The sequence below is a fragment of the Piliocolobus tephrosceles genome, chromosome 8, assembly GCF_002776525.5.
Source record: "Piliocolobus tephrosceles isolate RC106 chromosome 8, ASM277652v3, whole genome shotgun sequence".
Lineage (NCBI taxonomy): Eukaryota > Metazoa > Chordata > Mammalia > Primates > Cercopithecidae > Piliocolobus > Piliocolobus tephrosceles.
Window position 1 is genome coordinate 131,739,551 of NC_045441.1, and position 20,848 is coordinate 131,760,398.

General features: G+C 41.5%; 1 long non-coding RNA gene and 3 gene segments (V, D, J or C); 3 read left to right on the top strand and 1 right to left on the bottom strand.

Annotated features, from left to right (window-relative positions):
• LOC111521505 overlaps positions 1–9,399 on the bottom strand; it is a 65,300-nt gene extending 55,901 nt beyond the window's left edge. For both annotated transcript variants that reach the window (XR_004229102.1, XR_004229101.1), the window contains exon 1: positions 9,107–9,399. This is a non-coding gene — a long non-coding RNA (uncharacterized LOC111521505). The remainder of the gene's footprint in view (positions 1–9,106) is intronic.
• LOC111532386 overlaps positions 1–20,848 on the top strand; it is a 512,723-nt gene that overhangs the window by 368,668 nt on the left and 123,207 nt on the right.
• LOC111521481 overlaps positions 1–20,848 on the top strand; it is a 514,718-nt gene that overhangs the window by 361,696 nt on the left and 132,174 nt on the right.
• On the top strand, positions 18,020–18,907 carry LOC111521495. The segment is given in 2 exon segments: positions 18,020–18,361; positions 18,501–18,907. Coding segments are annotated over 2 exon segments (480 nt in total).

Sequence of the window (20,848 nt, forward strand, 5' to 3'; positions counted from 1 at the left end):
TTGATAGAGCTAATAGAGTGTATAGAAGTCCCTGGGTCTCATCATTACTGGTTGCTCTCAGTAAGCTGTGGCATGTGGTGTGCTGATTTGGGGCAAGTTTTATCTTAAAAGACCATAGACAAGTATGTTATTAAAGTTTCCCATTTTGTATACAGTTTTATCTGAAATGACTTGAACAACATCCTGTACAAAGGAGGTGTTCTGGGTCTATGATGTGGTGATTATGGGGGTTCCTCTTCAGAGAATCGTCAATGGGCTAGATATTCCCTCTTACATGTCTCAGAGGGTCCTAAACACCAAACGGTATTGGACCGCTAGAAATGTTGGCGTTACCAAGGCCCCTTATGTGCTTCTCCTGGATGAGCTGTTGAAGTGCTTTCTAACCCAGGATTGGGGTAGGTTTTTCTGGTGGGATTACCTATAAAATCACCTTATGTCATAAACCAGTGGTCTTAACACCTCTGCCAGACTCTTAGTCACCTAGGAACACCCTAAAAGGGCAGGAGAAAGCAATGTATTTCATCTTTGGAATCCAAGAACTTTCATTTAAATAAACTTCTAATGAGATTCTTGTCACAACCATCAAAAATTTTAACCTCTGTTAGGATGAATAATGCAAACCAAAATCTCAGAAACACAAAGGAAAACCAAAACCAAGTCAAACTGAGTACTCTAACAGTTACAGCATCTTACTATTGCACTTATTCTTTTGGACCCTATCCCAAAGCCAGGACTGAAATAATCTAACCAGGATCTCCCTAGGGTAGGATTCAAACCCATGAAGCTACCCAAAAATAGGACTCTAATCTACAGTCCTAGACCAAAGACAATTTAAGGTGTAAGTGCATATTAAGAAGGTACTGACTCCAAAAGACATCTTATCCAGAAGCAATTTCTTTCCTCAAAAGAGAAAGTAGCACTCAAAGGGCCTGAAATGTCATGACAGAGAATAAGGACCTCATAGCTAAGCCTCTGTATAAACTGGCCTAGGTAGCACCACTCAGGGTCAGTGGAGAAACTTTAGTTCCCACTGAGGGACTACAGTGCCTTGGCAGGCACTGGCCTCACATGGGGCACCTATATTTGTTATCAAGCAAATGGGTTTGCACCAAACCAGTAACTATGGCATCAGCTTTTGAGAAAAGAAAAGGCTTTATTGAAAAAACAGTCAGCAAAAAGAAAGGAGTGGGCTCAAATCTGTTTCCCTGATTTGGGGTCTAGGGTAGGTTCTAAGGGATTAGAGAGCAAGGGAAAGGATTTAGGAATGTTGATTTGGTAGAGTCTGATTGGAGGGTTTCAAATATGACTATCTATGGTAAGATATGTTGAGACATATTTTAGCCCGGGATCTTCTGGGCCAATGGACCCCTCACTACTGAAAGAGGTCTGGCTTTTAGGTTCCACTCATGTCTTGGTCTTCTTGTTTCTAAGGGGAGGAATCTTTGGTTCTGGGTATTGTTAGAGGTCAAAGCTTTTACTATGTCCCATGCCTGGGCTACATGATTTGCAGTTATGTAGCTGTTGGCAGTGTGGGAGGCAAGTGTTGTTTCTCTGGCCAGGAAGTAAATGAAAAGTGCTGGTATCAGAGACTAAATTCATCACAGCTCCAAGCAACATCCTACTTTTGGTGTTGCCATGAGCAACAGGCTTCTCTGCTGTGTGATCATTTTTCTCCTATGAGCAGGTAAGTCCTGGGCACAGGTGAGGAATCCCTATTACTGAATTCACAGGATCTAACTATAAAATGTTTCTTCATAAAAGTCACATTAGTCTCCTCTTTCTAGGCCCTGTCTTTATTTGATCACTCATTGTTCCCCCCAACCGGCCTCAAGGATGCTGTAGTTACACAATTCTCAAGACACAGAATCACTGGGACAGGAAAAGAATTCATTCTACAGTGTTCCCAGAATATGAATCATGTTGCAATGTAGTGGTATTGACAGGACCGAGGACTTGGACTGAAGCTGGTCTATTATTCACCTGGCCCTGGGATCATTGAAAAAGGAGATGTCTCTAAGGGGTATCAAATTTCTCGAAATACTAGAGCATCTTCTCCCCGACCCTGAAGTCTGCCAGTACCAACCAGACATCTGTGTATCTCTGCTCCAGCAGTTCATCCACAGCAATGCATAACCATGTCCTCTCCACACACAAAAAGGTGCATACCAAAGAGGAAAAACCTGCCCTCAAAATTCCTCGCCCCAAATAAGAGACATTTCCTCACAAGTATTGACAAAAAGAGCCAAACTCTCTAAAATATTTGAAGAGATTTATTCTGAGCCAAACATGAGTGAGCATGGCCAGAGGCAGAGGCTCAAGAGGGCCTAAGAACACGTGTCCAAGGTGGTCAGGCTACTGCTTGGTTTTATACCTTTTTGGAGACATCAGACATCAACCAATACATGTAAGCTGTACATTGTTTCAATTTGGAAAGGTGGGACAACTAAAAGAGGGGACTTCCAGGTCATAGGTGGACTCAAAGAGTTTTCAGACTGGCAGTTGGTTGAAAGAGTTATTATCTAAAGACTTGAAATCAATATAAAGGAGTGTCTGGGTTGTAGGGACAAAGGTTCTTATTATGCGGATGAAGTCTCCAGGGAGCAGGCTTCAGAGAGAATAGATTGTGCTTCTTAATCAGACTTTTAAAAGGTGCCAGACTCATAATTCTCTTCTGGATCAGGGAAAAAACTGAAAAGGAAAGAGAATTATCTACAGAATGTAGATTTTCCTCATGATAGACAGCTTTGCAGGGCCATTAAAAAACATGTCAAAAAATATACTTTGGGGCAAAATATTTTGATTTTTTTCAGGGCCTGCTATGAGTCATGTTGGTGTCTTATTGCTACAAAGGTTCTGTTCTGTTCTGTCATTCCTAAGGTCTCCATTCTAATGTTAATCCTGGTTGGTTGTGCCTGAATTCTAAAGTGAAGAGGGTATAATGAGGCATGTCTGACCCCACTTCCCACTAAGACCTGAACTGGTTTTTCAGGTTACCTTTGGAAAGCTCTTGGCCAAGAGAAGGGGTCCACACAGTTGGTTGTGGGGCTTAAGATTTTATTTTTGGTTTATACAAGATTATACCAAAGCCTTTCCTAAGTTTGATATTCCCTGCTTCCCTCTTTCCATTTTTGTCCTTCTAGGACACCTTTTTGGCTGTGATTAAACCCTTTGTTTCTTGTCAATATCCCACTAGACTATAGGGCATCAACAAAATATGGACACTCATCTTGGTTTATTTGTGCTACTATAGCAAAATAACTGAGATTGGATAATTTATATATAAATTTGTCACAGTTCTGTAGGCTCAGAAGCCCAAGAACAAAGCACCTCAGGTTCAATGTCTGGGGAGGACCTTGGTCTCTGCTTCCAAGATGGCACCTTGAGTGCTATGTCATCACATGAGAAAAGGGCCTAAGCTACTTCTCCAGCCCTTTTATGAGTCACTAATCCATTCATGAGAGCAGAACCCTCATGATCACTTCCCACCTGTTAATGCTGCCACAATGGGGGTCACATTTCAAAATGAATTTTAGAAGAAACACATTCAAACCACAGCACATTTATAGACAAACTTTCAGACACAGATACAGGGAAATTTTAATGAAATTGAATTTTAACCAAGTAAAGACAAATAACCCACAGATTTACAAATACCCTTCAAAGATTCTTCAAAGGGATCTCAATAGTTAATCACATTGTTTAGGAAAATGAGAACAGTGAGAGCAAGACCTCTTCAGTGGTACAATGGCTTCAGCAGCAGTAAAAGAGGGTAGTAAACATTATGCAGACTTTGTGTGGGCTCAGGATCATCCACAGAGAAGAAAGTTATTTTGTATGTATGTGTGTAACTGTGTGTGTTTAAGAGAAATGAACTATGTTTATTTATAGGGATTATTGAGGAGCAGAACCTCACTTGGGTAGATGTGGGTATAACTTTTAAGATCAATATCCATGGCTTTGAATATATAGGCTAGAGATACAGCGGATTTACTGAGTAGTTCCCCAAAGATGTATGTCAGGTGATAACCACCTATATTAATTTTCCTATTACTGCAAATTCAGCAGGTTAAAGTAACAATTGTCTTATCTCACAGTTCCTTATGTCTGAAGTCCAGGAAAGTGTGGTTGGATTTTTCTCAGGGTCTCATAAGGTGGAAATCAAGGGGTCAGCTGTCTGCATTCTCATCAGGAGATTGACTCCTCCTCCTAGATTATTCCTAGCATTGGTAGAATTTGGTTCCTGTGACTGCAGGTCTAAGGTCTCCATTTTTTATTGGCTGTCACAGACAGCCAATGAGATTGGTCATTAGCTCCTTGCAGTTTCTTTCTGGTCCCCTTGATCTTCAAATGCACATCAAATCTGTCTCATGTTTAAAATCCCTCTGATAGCCACTTCTGCTTCAAGACAGAAAACTCTGCATTTAAAGGGCTCTGGTGATTAGGTTAGGCCAACCTGAATAGTATTTATTTTGTCAAATAATGTAACATAATCGTTGGAGTGACATCTTATCATATTTTTAGGTTCCACTCATGCTCAAAGTGAAGGACATCATACATGGACATGAGTCATTGGAGGTCATTCTTGGAATTCTGCCTACCATACCAATGAAGATCAAATGTCATGAAAGTCAGGAATAGAAATTCAGAGGACATACAATCAAATACATTAAATTAGAATTCAAAACTATTCAAGAGATGGTTCAGAGTTTTGGCCATGCAGTGGATCAAATTTTCTTACTACTGCTTAATCAAGGACACAGTACAGAAGTAGAGTGAATTGGTCTTAATTAAAATGGAGCAAAGACCAGGTCTACGAAGGAAAGGCAAGAATGTGGAATAGATTTGGCTCTTTCTGGAAGAACACTGGAGATTCAAGACAAGAAACAGAATTGTTTTAGTCCCTGAGTTAACAAAAGAGAAGAAAGATGAGACCAGAACAGTTGTCAATGAAGGAGCAGTGAAGTGGAAAGGCAGAATGGAGTGAGTGTGGAGATCACTTTTCTGAAGAGAATAAACTTAGTTGTCAGATGAAAAGAGATATATAATTAACTTTGTCCTTATACATTTTGAGGTAACTTACCATGGAAATACTTTTTCTTATCAGTTAATTTGAGGGGAGGGAGCACAAACCTTCAACATTTCAGTTAATAGAAAACTAGGCTCGACCTCAAGATGAAACCTTGAAAAAGAAATGTCTGTTAGAATCCAGTTAACAGGAGAACATCTACTGTGACTTTATTACCAGCAACTTGGTGAAAACTTCCTGAAGAAGAAATGTGGGATGATACAGAAACCGATTAAAGTCTCGGAACAGCAAATAGTTTCTCCTCTTGTGAATTAATTCACCTTCCACAATTACACAGAGATAACTCAGGGTACCTCAAATACTGAAGAGCTTCACAGAAATGAATTGCCACCCAATTCCATTGATGGAGAAAGATTAAAAATGAGCAAAGAAAAGGTACTTTCAGAGAGAAGAATTGTTGAGAAAGTAGCATTCCTTTCTCTTTCCATGAGGTAGTTGCTATTCATTACTCTGTGATGGGGACTGGGAACACAAGAATCACCACTCATGGATTAATGAATTCAAGATCTATACCTTCCATTTTGATTCCAAATTTGAACTTAAATTTATTCAGGACACCAACTGAACACTTCTACCTAAAGGTAAAACTCACATCATATTTCCCTCCCAAGGTGCATTTCTTCTGAGTTCCTGACTTGATGGAGTCATTTATTTGCACAATATATGAACACTGAGAGTCATGCCACATTTCTTTCTCTTTTGCCCTGGACATCCAATTTTTATGAAAGCACTTTCATTTCTAACTCCTAAATATCTTAGTTCTTTGTTTACTACCTCAATCACTGCAACCACTGACATGTTTATGCCCTTTTTACTAGCTTACCAAATAAGTATAAAAGTCTCGGTAATACCCGAGACTGTGTAATTTATAAAGCAAAGAGGGTTAATTGATTCACAGCTCCACATTGCTGGGGAGGCCTCAGAAAACTTACAATCATGGTGGAAGGCAAAAGAGGCAGGCACTTTCTTCACAGGGTGGTGGGACAGAGTGACTGCCAACAGGGGAAATGCCAGATACTTATAAAACCATCAGATCTGGTGAGACTCACTCCTTATCATGAGAACAGCATGGGGGAAACTGTGCCCATAATTTAATTACCTACACCTGGTGCCACCCTTGACCCCTGTGGATTATGGAGATTATAACTCAAGGTAAGATTTAGGTGGGGACACAGAGCCAAACCACATCAGTTGGGTACTGAGGAGGACATACTGTATTAATCATGCCTTCTTATTGTCTATATTTTCTAATGTTTTGACATGCATATTTTCTGATATTTTGACATCTGGGGACTTGCTGATCTTGGAGGGACTGACCCTCTCGGGGTTAACTCATTCCTAGGGATAGCAAACTACTTTCCCTAGAGCATGCCTTTCATATCAAATCAACCAATCCAAAGCCTCTACTCCAAACCACCTCCTATATTGGGCTCTCATACACTGAGCCCCTATTCTCCTACCCTAATTACCAAAGGGCCAGGTACTAAACAACTTTAGATAATCCCTACACTTTGAAGCCTGCTCAAATTTTTAAACTAGCCAATGCTAAACCTACTTAGCCCGCGTACCCTGCCTCACTCATTCGTTCACGCATGTAAACAAAGCCAATCCTGCTTGGGAGGTTCACTCTGAGCCTATGAGGAATGTGGGGAGACAGTATGGGGCGCCTGGATGTTACAGGTAGTTAGTTAGGCATGAATGGGGCAGGAGAGTGCTCCCTTCCCCCCACCGACCAGGAATGTCAGACAATCTGGTATTGGTTCAGAGATTATAACGTTACCTCTCTAAAAATAATGCTTAATTCAGCAGCCTGAGCCAGGGAGAGACAAACTCCTGCTGATCCACAGCTGTTAACATTAAAGTGCCGATTGAATGCAGGCACCAGGGAGAAGCAAAGAAGGTTTCCAATAAAATCTCAGGTATTGGGCAAGGGAACCCAGGCATGTGCATTGAGACACAAAAAGGTGGAGCATGACCTTCCAGGGGCACTCCATCAGAAACAGGAAGAAAGCCTCAGATGGGCCTGCATACAACTTCCTAAACACACTGCGCATGCTCACTTTCCAAGCGTAAGGAGGGCACTGTGCATTCGGGCAGCCTATCCTAAGGGGAGAATCATGAGAAAAGGGCACAAAACAGCTGCCTATGAAGTCCCAGGATCAAGGTTAAATGCCACACTTGTTTTTCAAGTCACCTGCTTGGATCTTTTCCAAGTGTTCTTTCTTTTCTTTCCTGTTCTAAAGCCTTTTTAGTAAGCTTCCACTCCTGCTCTAAAACTTGCCTTGGTCTCTTTTTCTGCCATATGACCCTCAGTGGAATTTTCTGCTGAGGAGACAAGACCTGAGGTTGCTGCAGACCAGCAGGGATTCACTGCTGATAACTCAGATACCTTCCACCAGTTACTTGGGGATGACAGCAAGAGACAACACAGACAAAGGAAAGTGTTTTAGGTGTGGAGTTCTGTTTTAGGTGTGGAAATTGGAGTGATTGGAAAATAATTCCTAAAAGAAATTGAAAAGTCAAACTGTTGAACAGTAAATTCACCATCACATTTACCATAAAGCATGTAGAGAAATGGAAATATTTACACATCATGGTTGAGAATGCAGGATTTGCAGTTAGTTTCTGGCACTTACTAGCTTTAGAAAGTGACTTAAGCCCTCAGTTTTCACATCTATAAAATGAAGTAAATAATATAAGCCTCTCAGAAGTGGGGTGAGGGTTGAACGAAACAGTATGTGAGTAGTTTAACACAGAGACTGGCACTGACATAAGAAAGTATTGTGATAGAAGCAGTAGTAGAGGAAATATTTTGAATGGTTGTAAGCATGGCAATCTTTTAACCTCTTCATTCATGGCAACTCATTTAATTGCCACAACAAATATGTAAGGTAAGTACTTTTATTATTTCCATTGTTATGGTCTGAGTTGTGCTACTCTCTTCATTTCATATGTTGATGCCCTAAACCCTAGAGTCCCATAATGTGGCTAATTATATTTGGAGATGTGGTCTTTACATTGATAATTAAGTTAAAATTAGGTCATTAGGGTTGGTCCTACTTCAATATGGCTGGTGTCCTTATGAGGAGGTTAGGACACAGACATGCATAGAGTGAAGACCAGAAAAAAGGGTATAGAAAAAAAAATGGTTATCTACAAGCCAAGGAGAGAGGCCTCAGAAGAAACCAACTCAACAAAGTGCATATCTTGGTAAGGCTCTGTGAGGAAACCACCTAATCTGGAGAGAAGTTGTTGGGACACTCAACAAATTTTAAAAGATGTATTTTGGAGAACAAAACTGTTAGAAAACAGGCTCATGAATGTCAAAGTAACACAGACCCTGAGATACCTGGTGAGAGAAGCAGGAAAGTTGTATCGGAATGTTTTCAGATTATCAACCAGACCAAACGTTCTGGAATCCATAAGATCCAGGGCTGGGGCTTTATTTATTTATTTAAATAAATAAAATAAATTTAAATTATTAAATTTAAATAAAAATTTAATCTATTATTCTTCTGAAGTCGGCAGCTTTGAAAAACATGCACTGAGTCAACATAGTCATTCCAACAACAACAAAAAAGGGGGGAAATATAATCATCTTTCCCAACCCTTAAATCATCCAGCACTAACCAGACTCTGAGACCCTCTGCAGCAGCAATCTATCAGTGCATTCACGTCCTCTCTGAGCCGATATGACAAACCCCAGGGGTGCAGCGACCTGACTTATGAGCCCCCACACACGCTCAAGATGCTCCAGAGACTCTGCACTCCGATATTACTCGTTCCTTTAGTGTTTGCATCCTAATTGCTCTCTTACACATTTTTGATCTTGATGGTTCTATTGGTTTTCTGTTGCTACTATACAAATTACCACCCATTTAGCGGCTTAAATCAATAAAAATGTATCATCTTAAGGCTCTGTAGTTCAGAAACCAACATAGGTATCACCCGGCCGAAATCAAGGTGTCGGCAGATCTGGGTTCCTTTCTTAAGTCTCCAGGGCAGAATCGATTTTCTTACCTTATGGCTCGCTTTCCTCCATCTTCAAAGGCAGCACGTTCTGTTGCTCTGACCCTACTTCTATACTCACAGCTCCCTCTAAACACTGCCGGGAAAGGCTCTCCAGATTTAAGGACCTGCGTGATTACATTGGACCCACCTGGATAGTCCAGGAACTGCTTCCTGTCTATTAGCAGCCCTAATTGCACCTGCAGCTTTAATTCCCATTTGCCGTCTAACTGAACGTCCACAGCTGTTACGAGTTGCAGGGATTATTAGCACTTGGACATCTTTAAGGAACCATTCTGCCCACCACTCCGATATTCCACTAGAGGGCACTAACATATTCCTGTAATATAAACACTAAAATTCAGATAATGGTGGGAGGGGAAGTTTGATAAATTTTAACACTGTATTATGAATTTAAAAACATGATATATAAATATCTCTCATGGGGTCTTTCAAAAGTTAATCATATAGTACAAGAAAATACACAAACTAGAATTACTTTCTTAGAACTGAAATGGCCTGAGTATAAGTGAAATAGAATTTGAAGTGTGGTGAGAATTCTGCAGTCTATTCCTGGGCTCAATATCATGTAGAAAAAAAAAAAAGATTGCTTTATATTTAAAGGGACAGGGCATGGGTTCTCTTACAGGGATTTTTAGGAAATGGTTCATCAGTTTAGTAGGTGTTAGCTTAATTACCTTTATCGTGATACTGTTGCCCCGGTTGGGTGGATGAGCAGTCCCTAAAAACAGAAGGAAGGGAGCAAAGACTGAAAAAGTATGCAGGAGAGGAAGGGATGGCATGGCATAGAATGAAATGCTTCCCATTAAAATGCAAAGGTGAAGGGAGATGTTTCAGAGTGACCAGCCATCTAGAGGGTTCTGTTTATTTTCCATTCCCACTGTTAGGGACATAGGAGTCTGCCCTACATTAGGGAAGTAGAATAGAATAAGTTTTCAGAATTCCTAAATATGGTGGAATTGGGTAGAAAAGATCAGAGGGAAAGTTGTAGGAAGGAAGGGTGGGAAAATCAAACAACTGGCTCCTACTGTAAGGCTATTGGGGCCTCAGGCTAAGAGCATCATTTTAGTACCTTGGTTGATGTAGAAAAGGAAACAAGAGAGCAGAATAGCCTCATAGTCAAAGGAACAGGGAGGAAGAAGCCACATAGCTGAGGAGAGTGAATTAGCTGGTAGACGGACAGAATATAGAATTAGCTACCTCCTAAATTTTGAATTAATCTAATATGAAAAGAGATTGGGGAAAATTATAATACTCTGAAGTGTAATTATGCACTTGTTTGACTTTGGAAACACCACAGAATGTGGGGAAATCCATTATCCCCTAATAGTGAGCATAGCTATGTGGGTGTGAGTAAATTCTGAAAGATTTTGCCATTTGGAATGGCAAGGTTCACTAAGTAACATGAAATTATTTACCTGTGGTGGGTTTTTAGAACGAAAGCTGTTTTCCCTCTCTTAACACCCAAATTCACAGCTAGAATATGGAGGATTTGCTAGGACAATGCAAACACCTGTGGCTGAAGTAGCGCCAAGCTCTCTCCCTACATTTTTTTCCAGAAAGGAGTGGTCCAGAAATAGAAAAAGAGAGAATACTCCTCCTTAGGTCAGAGCTAAGGTCCTGATAGCAATCACTCCTTCCTCAATGCACGGAATGGAAACTGCTTAGAGCTGCACCTATCACTGTGAAGGGGTCTGGGGGCAAGGAACTCATCTCTGAGCTTTGAGGGTAGCCCTGAAAACTGGGAGGGGACCCCTTCTTGTCTGGAGATGACAATGATTTGGCAAAACAATGACGGGCTCTGTGAGACTCTACCTGTGGTAGGAAACAATTGAGAAGAAAGCGGTAGCCTCCTTCCATTCCACCATCCAGGAATGCATTGGTTCCTACAACGTACAAGAAGGATTCAAAGGTATACATGTGTCAAAAATCACAGTGAGCACTGTAAATAAATGCAATTTTTATTCATCAACTATTTAAAAAATTAAGAAAAGCTCAAAGGTGTTCAAGGAGGAAGACATTCTGGGGAAACCTAGGAAAGTCACCTCAATGCAGGAAGAACATACTTAGGCAGAAAAGAGAGTAGTACCAGCAGCCGCTGGAAGAGCTAAGAGAAGCTTGACACTCCTGGCCCCAAACACTGCCTGGCTACAACACAATATCCACGGACAGACACCTTCCATGTGCAGCAAGCTGTGGCGTGGCAAGAAAGCAAACACATACCAAAAGCAGGCAGGAAGCAGAGCTGGCTGGTGAGACTCTGAGGTTATTGCAGGAAGCAGATATTACCTCTGCCTTTCACCAGCTTCTTCTGGGGAAAAGAAGATGCTCCAGATGCTGTCTTTGGGGGAAACAGCTGCTAGGTCTAGCAACGATGACTAAGTCAATTTTGCTAAACAGAAAAGAAGCTGTGTGTCTTGGATTTTAAACAGCATATAGACTAGCAAAATAATCTATGATGTGAATCTGAGATTTTAAACCTTAGACTCTTTTAAAAGGTAGTGACTAAAGATATATACCAGTGGATAAATGAAGTCAGGGATATACTTGGAATTTTTTCTGCCAGAGTAGAAATGACTTCAAAAAACATCATAATGCAGCTTTCATGTAATCCCAGCTATTGGGAAGGCTGAGGCAGGAGTATTGCTTGAACCAGGGAGGCGGAGGTTGCAGTGAGCCAAGATCATACCACCACACTCCAACCTGGGTGACAGAGTGAGACTCAGTCTCAAAAAAAAAAAAGAAGAAGAATAAAATGCCGCTTTCAATAGCATAAGCTTTATGTTCTCACACTTCTAAGTGATAATCAAATGTGTTACACCACTTTATACCCTGAGATCCAAAATACATAAATATTTGACAATTTGTACATGACTATATTAATAAGAAAATGTAGCACATGTATAAAGAGAAGCAGCCTCACACAGATTAAGGAAAATGACATTGATTACAAATGTCCTCAGCCTGGGTTGGTTGTGTTGCCTTTGTACACTTCAGCCCTCTGAGCTGAAGTGGGAGTGGTTTCTCTCCTGAAACTGTTTCTGAAGCCCAAATAGCTGAAGAGATGGAGACATTACAGAAACCAACTGGAGCCCCCAGAACTGGCAGACACCTGCCTGATGCTGCCATGGGCCCCCAGCTCCTTGGCTATGTGGTCCTTTGCCTTCTAGGAGCAGGTGAGTCCCAGAACACATGGGCAACTTTTGGCCTTATTTTGTAGGCCTCAGCCCAAGGTGTCTCCTAAAGGCTTCAGCATTGGAGATCCCCCTCAGCTCTGCCTCTAACTCTGTCCCCTTCCTTTACAGGCCCCTTGGAAGCCCAAGTGACCCAGAACCCAAGATACCTCATCACAGTGACTGGAAAGAAGTTGACAGTGACTTGTTCTCAGAATATGAACCATGATTATATGTCCTGGTATAGACAAGACCCAGGGCTGGGCCTAAGGCAGATCTACTATTCAAGTAATGTTGAGGTGGTTGATAAGGGAGATATTCCTGAAGGGTACACCGTCTCTCGAAAAGAGAAGAGGAATTTCCCCCTGATCCTGGAGTCGCCCAGCCCCAGCCAGACCTCTCTGTACCTCTGTGCCAGCAGTTTATCCACAGTGCTGCACAGCCAGCTGCTCTTTGCACAAAAACAGAGGGTAGCTGCAAGAACAAGGAGACTCCTCCTTCAGGAGACCCCTCGCCGACCAACAGGATAAACTTCCTCCATCATCCCACAGAAGCCCTTCCCCACTCCCCAGTCTCAGGGACTCTGCAATGCAGCTGCTCTGTGGAACCAGGGGTCCATCCTCTACCTGCTGTACCAGTGAGGTTTCAAAGTTGGGCAGGACAAGCTAACTGAGTTAGGTCTACTGCCATGGTACTCTCCAATCCTTTCTTCTTGTGGAGCTTAAATCTTTAAATTCAACTAAGCTGTTGCCCAAAATGAAGACTCCATTTACAATTTAATGGGTCTCAACAATATTTGGTCCTGTATAGGTCCTGAACAGGATCTCCAGGTCCTATTCCGGAGATTTTGTCACTTGGAGGAACACCACGTTTGGAGTTATTTATGAAACCCGACACCTCCTATTTTCTTCCTCTCAGCACATGGTCCAAATGCCCAAGTCAGAGATGCAAGACTGATCTTCGCTGTCTCTCTGACTTTCCCCTTCCACACTGAATCCACCACCACATCCTGCATTTTCCTAAGTACTAAATTCCTCACAAATTTTACTAACTTCACTGATCTCACCTGGATCCCTCTAGCCACCTTCCAAGTAGCCACCCCACCTGCAAACCTGCGACCTACCCCCACCCACAATCACTCCCTCAAGCTAACCCTTTGGCTTATTTCTATTAACTAGCTCAAGTCTCAAGTTCATGTTAGTTTGCAAGTCTCTCAGCCCCTCCATGATGTGACCTTTGCATATCTGCCCACCTTTCTAACACTGACCTCCCTATCCTTCAACTACCACAACTGCCTGCATCTACTCCAGAAATATCCCGCTTCTCACAGGTCTGCAAATATGTCCACTGCTGACTCACTCCTGGGTCTTCATCTACAATGGTCACTCTACCCAGAATACCATTTGTCTCTCTGGTATTCCTCTGTTTTTACAGCTGCTCTTTTTGTGCAGACCGCAGCTGACTGTGCAGCGCTGTGGATAAACTGCTGGCACAAACGTATAGAGAGGTCCGGACTGGGTGACTCCAGGATCGGGGGAGATTCTCCTTCATAGACCAATTTAGAAGTCACTTCCTCCAACACGATTTCCTTGAATCATTGACTGGGTTATTTCTCTGCCGTGTGTTCTTCTAACAGCCTGAACAGAGCTAACACCAACACTGAGACACCACCATGAACTCACCAGCCGTTGACTTCTCTGTTCTATAGCTTTTTGCCTCTTTGGAATTGGTAGGTCATGGTTACAGGTATGATGTCCTTGAACTTGGTTTGCTAGACCGTACATTAAGGCTTTTTCTGGTGGTTACACATCAGTATATTTCCTAAGTTCTCTCTTTTTAGTCACAATGTCCATGAATGCTGGTGTCACTGAAATTTCAGTTTATCAAGTTTCAGTCAGAAAAGAAAGTTCTTTAATACAATCAGAACGTGTTTTGTGACCCATATGTGCTGAGCCAGACAAGAACCAGGAATGAAGCTCCAACTAATCTATTTCTCAGTTGGTGCTTAGAATACAAACAAATAGAAAGTCTCTAATAGACCTGTGTCTCTTGAGATAAGACTGAGCATTTCTTTTTCTTCTTCTTTTTTTTTTATATATATATATACTTTAAGTTCTATATCTTGCAGTCTACAGACATCCAGCTCTTCGCAGACACGGCCAGCCGTTAACCCGAAGCACTGCACAGCCACTTCCTCTCTGCACAGAAAAGGCTGCCACAAGGGGAGAGATGGTCTTACCTTCCGGAGCCTGCCCTTACCAGAGGAAGCCACTGCCACCACAGAAACACTTAGGGGCCTTTCCCAGCTCCTTGCACTGAGACTTATGGAGCTCTGAGGTCCCCAGTCCGTAAAAGTCCATCCCCGGCCTGGCGCAGTTGCTCACGCCTGTAATCCCAGCACTTTGGGAGGCTGAGGTGGGTGGATCATGAGGTCAGGAGTTCGAGACCAGCCTGGCCAACATGGTGAAACCCTGTCTCTACTAAAGATACAAAAAATTAGTCAGGCATGGTGGTGCACATCTATAGTCCCAGCTACTTGGGAGGCTGAGGCAGGAGAATCGCTTGAACCCAGGAGGTGGAGGTTGCAATGAGCCAAGATCGCACCATTGTACTCCATCCTGGGCGATAGGATGAGACTCCGTCTCAAAAACAAAACAAACAAAAAAAGGAAGTCTATCCCCAGATCACGGTGCACCTGTGAGATGGAGCTGTCAATGTCCTCCTTCCCTTCCTTCTCATTTGCTGTTTCAATGGGGCTTCCTCAGCCTGGGCTCTTTATTAGAATTGACCTGCATCAATCCAGTGCCCCCTCACACCACCTACTAGAGAAGGCTGCATTCTACATTATGGTCTTCAGGGATCCTCTCTGGGGCCCCACATGCTTCCCTTTTTGTTTACCTGTGTCTCAGGGGACAATTTTAATCTTAGTCTTATACTTTTCATTTAAGCAGGTTAGGCTACACTATGCACTTACAGATTTCGCCAATAGAAACTTTGAGACTTCACATCTTGTAAAATAAAAAAAAAAATTATACTAAAGATAAGAATGTTTATGGATGTAAAGCTCTTTGTGTAAGCAAATAGTCTGGTGAAACTGAAGTTCAAAGGTGTTTGTGTGGGGTAGCTGTGTCAGTATGCTTGATTTATGGTAAGGCCAACTCTGTTGGATTAGACATTAGATATTAACAATAAAGTCAAAACTAAGGAATATAGTCTGAATAATTATGATAACTATTTTATATCATCGCAAACAACTTGAAAACTATTGTATGACTATGATTCATACTATGCATGGATACAGTTTCAAAACCTGTTTGGACCATTAGAAAGTTTTAATAAATAATGTTAGCAAAATAACCAAGTAAAGTGTTACCGGAACATGCAGTATAAGCATAAGCATCACACTGACAGTTGTAGCTCACCCTTCTGTTTTGATCAGTGGTTCTCTATGTGTACCAAAATTACTTGGTGATATTTCTTTTTATTGTGGGAATAACACTCAGCACGAAATCTAACCTTTAAACAAAACCAATGTACAATATGATATTGTTAACTACAGGGACAATGTTGTATAGCAGATTTCTAGAACGTAATTATCTTGTATAATGGAAACTTTACGCCAGTTGAATGGCAACTCAGCACTTCCTTCTCTCACTTTCCTGGCAATTATCATTCTGCTCTCCGCTTCTCTGTGTTTGACATAATGCTAAGTGAAATAAGCCAGTCCCAGAAGGACAAATGTTGCATTGAAGGAGTCTTTTATCACCAAACTAGTTAGAATTCCTGGAACTTGGTGATAATAAAAGCAAAACCATTTCACCTGGGTTTTATGATTGTTTTAAAATGCTTTGCACCCTTTATCGCTTGCACCTGGGGCTGAACACATCTACCACCCCATTATTGGTATACCACCTTCTCCTCAACCCCATCAGGTAAACCTACACATGTGAGCACTCACATGAACCTACACATGTGGATTTGAACCAGGTTCAAACCCAGGCAGCATAGTTCCAAAGCCTGCCCTGTTAACTAATATGCTACTTGTAGTAATTATTAAGTATATTGTATGAGAAACTAAGACTGCTCTCAATAAAATATATTTTGAGAGTGAGGGGAGAGAGAGAGACAGAGAGAGAGAGAGAGAGACAGAGAGAGAGAATGGTAAGGCTGGTCAGGAGAAAAATTACCTTCACTTTCAAAGACTGAGACTCACCAGAAGAACTCATTGGACCTTGTGCTTGTACTCATAGCAAAGATGTATCACAGAGATGTAGTAAGAATACTATGATAACAAGGAACAAAGACATGGTGGAGTTTGGAGTTTCTCCAAACTCCACCATGTTCTCTTATGTTCTCTTCTTCCACGAGAGAGCACACTCTCACCCCAACAGTAACAATGCAGCAACGTAAGAACAACCTTTCTGCCCAGGGAAGCTCATTAGAGATTCAGCACCTCCAATACTTTTGGTGGCTGGTGTTAGGTGCTGAATTGTGTCATTAAACATTCATATGTTGAAATCCCATGGTGTATATGTGCCACATTTTCTTAATCCAGTCTGTCACAGATAGACATTTGGGTTGATTCCAAGTCTTTGCTATTGTGAATAGTGCCGCAATAAACATACATGTGCATGTGTCCTTGTAGTAGAATAATTTATAATCCTTTGGGTATATACCCAGTAGTGGGATGGCTGGGTCATATGGTACATCTAGTTCTAGATCCTTGAGGAATTGCCATACTGTTTTCCATAATGGTTGAACTAGTTTACAATCCCACCAATAGTGTAAAAGTGTTCCTATTTCTCCACATCCTCTCCAACACCTGTTGTTTTCTGATTTTTTAATGATTGCCATTCTAACTGGTGTGAGATGGTATCTCATTGTGGTTTTGATTTGCATTTCTCTGATGGCCAGTGATGATGAGCATTTTTTCATGTGTCTGTTGGCTGTATGAATGTCTTCTTTTGAGAAATGTCTGTTCATATCCTTTCCCCACTTTTGGATGGGGTTGTTTGTTTTTTTCTTGTATATTTGTTTGAGTTCTTTGTAGATTCTGGATATTAGCCCTTTGTCAGATGAGTAGATTGCAAAAATTTTCTCCCTATAAATGATGAATTGAGGGGTGCTGACGAGTTGATGGGTGCAGCACACCAACATGGCACAAGTATACATATGTAACAAACCTGCACGTTATGCACATGTACCCTAGAACTTAAAGTATAATAAAAAATAAATAAATAAATAAAAAATAAAAAAAAAAAAAAAAGGAAATCCCAGCCTCCAGTACTTAAGAATAGGATTATGTTTGGAGATAAGGATTTTACAGAGGTGGTTAAGGTTTTAAATGAGGTCCTCACTAATACGACTGGGATCCTTATAAGAGGAAATTAGGACACAAACATGCATAGAGGGAAGACAATGTGCAGACACAGGGGAAAGCCATCTACAAGCCAAGGAGAGAGGCTCCACGAGAAACCAACTCTGCTGACACCCCGATCTTGGATGTCTAGCCTCCAGAAGTGTGAGAAAATACATTTCTGTTGTTTAAATGACCAGGTCTGTGGTGACTTACGGCAGCCCTCGCGAAATAATTCAGCTGATCACATTGGCACCCTCTGCCTGTCATGCAGCAGAATTCCAGACTAGCAGTAAAGCAGGTGTTCAGCCTACCCCACATGGTTTGTGCAAGCAGTCTAGGCACACTAAGCCATGCGTACCAGTTACTGATGGTGGGAACACTCCCAAAATTCAAGTTCGCAGATGCAAATCAAGAGCCAACCATGCAAGCAGGCCCTTCTAAGGATGACAGTCTCAAGCCCACTGTGTCAACTCTTTTCTATTTGTGCACACACAGTGACACTTCCATGAGCACAAGGGATGCCCTTCACTCTCTAGCACCTCTAGACCCTTTCTAGTCTAGTCAATGGATGAGGGAATATGAGTGTGGGCTGGGACAATGACATCACAAACCGTCAACCCACAGCCTGGTCCTGGGAGAAGACCTATTATTTCTTCAAAGCAGCCATGGGAATCAGGGTCCTCTGTTATGTGGCCTTTTGTTTCCTGGCTGTAGGTGAGTCCTGGGAGACGTTGGGTCTGGGAAGTTGGTGGCAACTCCTGTCCTACTATTTCCAGGTCTTGTATACAAAGTTTTTCTCTCCTCAGGCTCCCTGGTGGCCTGTTTTTTCACCCTTGCTTTCTGCCTCTCACAGGCCTCGTGGATGTGAAAGTAACCCAGAGCTCAAGATATATAATCAAAAGGACGGGAGAGAAAGTTTTTCTGGAATGTGTCCAGGATATGGACCATGAAAGAATGTTCTGGTATCGACAAGACCCAGGTCTGGGGCTACGGCTGATCTATTTCTCATATGATGTTAAAATGAACGAAAAAGGAGATATTCCTGAGGGGTACAGTGTCTCTAGAGAGAAGAAGGAGCGCTTCTCCCTGATTCTGGGGTCTGCCAGCACCAACCAGACATCTATGTACCTCTGTGCCAGCAGTTTATCCACAGCGCAGCACAGCCACATACTCTCTGCACAAAAAGAGCAGATGTAAGAGAGAAGAGGCCCTAACTCAGGGCAGGTGCTGACTCCAATGGCACATTCGTGCTAAATAGAAAAAAGGGGCCGCTAAGGAGAAACTAGCTCCATAAGCATACTTCTTTGCAAGGAGAGAATGAGGTATTATTTTTCACCCAATACCAGTCAGGGACTGTTCTGGATTTAATCCCCCCAGTCCAACGTGTTGTAAATTCACGAGTCCCAACAAGGAGGAGAAGTCCTCTCGCGTATTCACACCATAGCCCTGTTCTACCATTTCGTTAATTAATTTTACCTGCCCTTTTCTGTTCTTGTCTCTCTTACTGTGATTTTCTACTTTGCTTAGTATTTTGTTCTTGGTTGATATTTCACTATCACTAAGTGGTGTTTCACCTAGTAATTTCACTTAGTAATTTGCTCTTGGCTGAATTTAACATATTCTAAATTCTTTAGATGATTTTTACTGTCCATGTGCTGATTCAAGAGAAAGGTTGTGGAATTTGAATTCTGTTCATTCAATTTTGAAAGAGAAGAACTCTGATTAAAACAAATCTTCTTCCAGGTTCTCTCATCAATCTTATTTTGCTGGAAAAAAATTCTGATCACAGAAGGTTTAAACTATGCTGCAGATGGTGGTAGGAATTTGGCTATAACTGCATTCATACTCTTCTGGAAAAAGTGTGTATTTGTTTTGAAGAATAAAACACATGCTCTTCTGTCAGTAAAAATTAACAGTGCTTTGGAAATACAAATAAATGTAAAGGGTATTAGAAATCCCAAACTGCAGAGCACTTGCACAATTATTATTGGCAAGACAAAACAGGCATCTTTAAAGATATTTTGATTCAGTGCTAAACTGTTGTGTGGAAGAAGCCAGAGAAAAAAATATAATCAATGTGTATTACAGTATTCAAGATTGAGTTTGTATGAGATAGGACTTGAGCTGATTTTGAATACAAGTAAATGAGGGAAGAGAAACTATCAAAAGAAAGAAATGCCCTGCAAATGTTTCTGTGAGAGATTCTACTGTAATGAAGAGGAAGATTCTTTCCCTGAGGAAAGGCAGGAATCACAGTTCTCCTGGCTGAGGTCAACATCCAGAACAGAGAAAGCATATCTTCCCAGAATATCATTAAAATCCTTTCCCTTTTGCCCCGAGAATACACTGTAGCGGTGCTTGCCACTGCAGCGTTTCCCCTGAGATAACACACAAGTTTGATACAAGGAATTCTTTTGCCACCTTCTAAATATTACAGTGCTTAACTCCTACATCCTGTTCAAGAAGGAGCATTCTGAGCACACGATTAGCTATAGAAACTTCAGACTGACGTTGATTAAAAGGGTGCTGTAAAAGCATCACGAGCCAGGGCAGCAACGTCTCTGAAGTCGTCCATGCTCTGATGATGTCACACCTCCTTCTCTTCACCTGACTGGAAGACATTTCCCCAAGAGCATTACCACCAGAATCAAAGAAACAAAACCCAACTGGTCACTGCAACTTTTACTGCTCACACAACGACGAAGATGGCAAGATGGCAAGATCTGTAGAGAACGGCAATATTTTTGTGTGGAATGTGATGTTCCACTTTCTGTTGTTCTGTCCTTTGAAATTTTCCCATGCAAAAAAAATTATCGAATACTGATTATTATATACAATTCTGTGATGTTAGGATTAGAGGCAAGTTCTGTTTAGAAATAATTCCAAGAACAGTTTTTATATTTTATTTTCATGTTGATAATCAGTTAGATTTGCTTCAGCCTCAAAGAGCGTGTTTATGTCAAATTAAATGAATGCTGGCAGGGAGCTGCACTTTTTTTACTAAACAAGAAAAGGGTTAAATAACAGAACACTGTATCTACAAACTTTCATATTTAGTGAAACTTCAGGGTTTCTGACAGTCCTACATTTTCTCACAGATTATTTATTTCTTATAGCAAGTATTGTCCAGACTCAGAAGATCAACTGCAAAAGATGGGAACAGGTACCAGCACTGTGCATCCATTCCCAGGGCTATGTGGG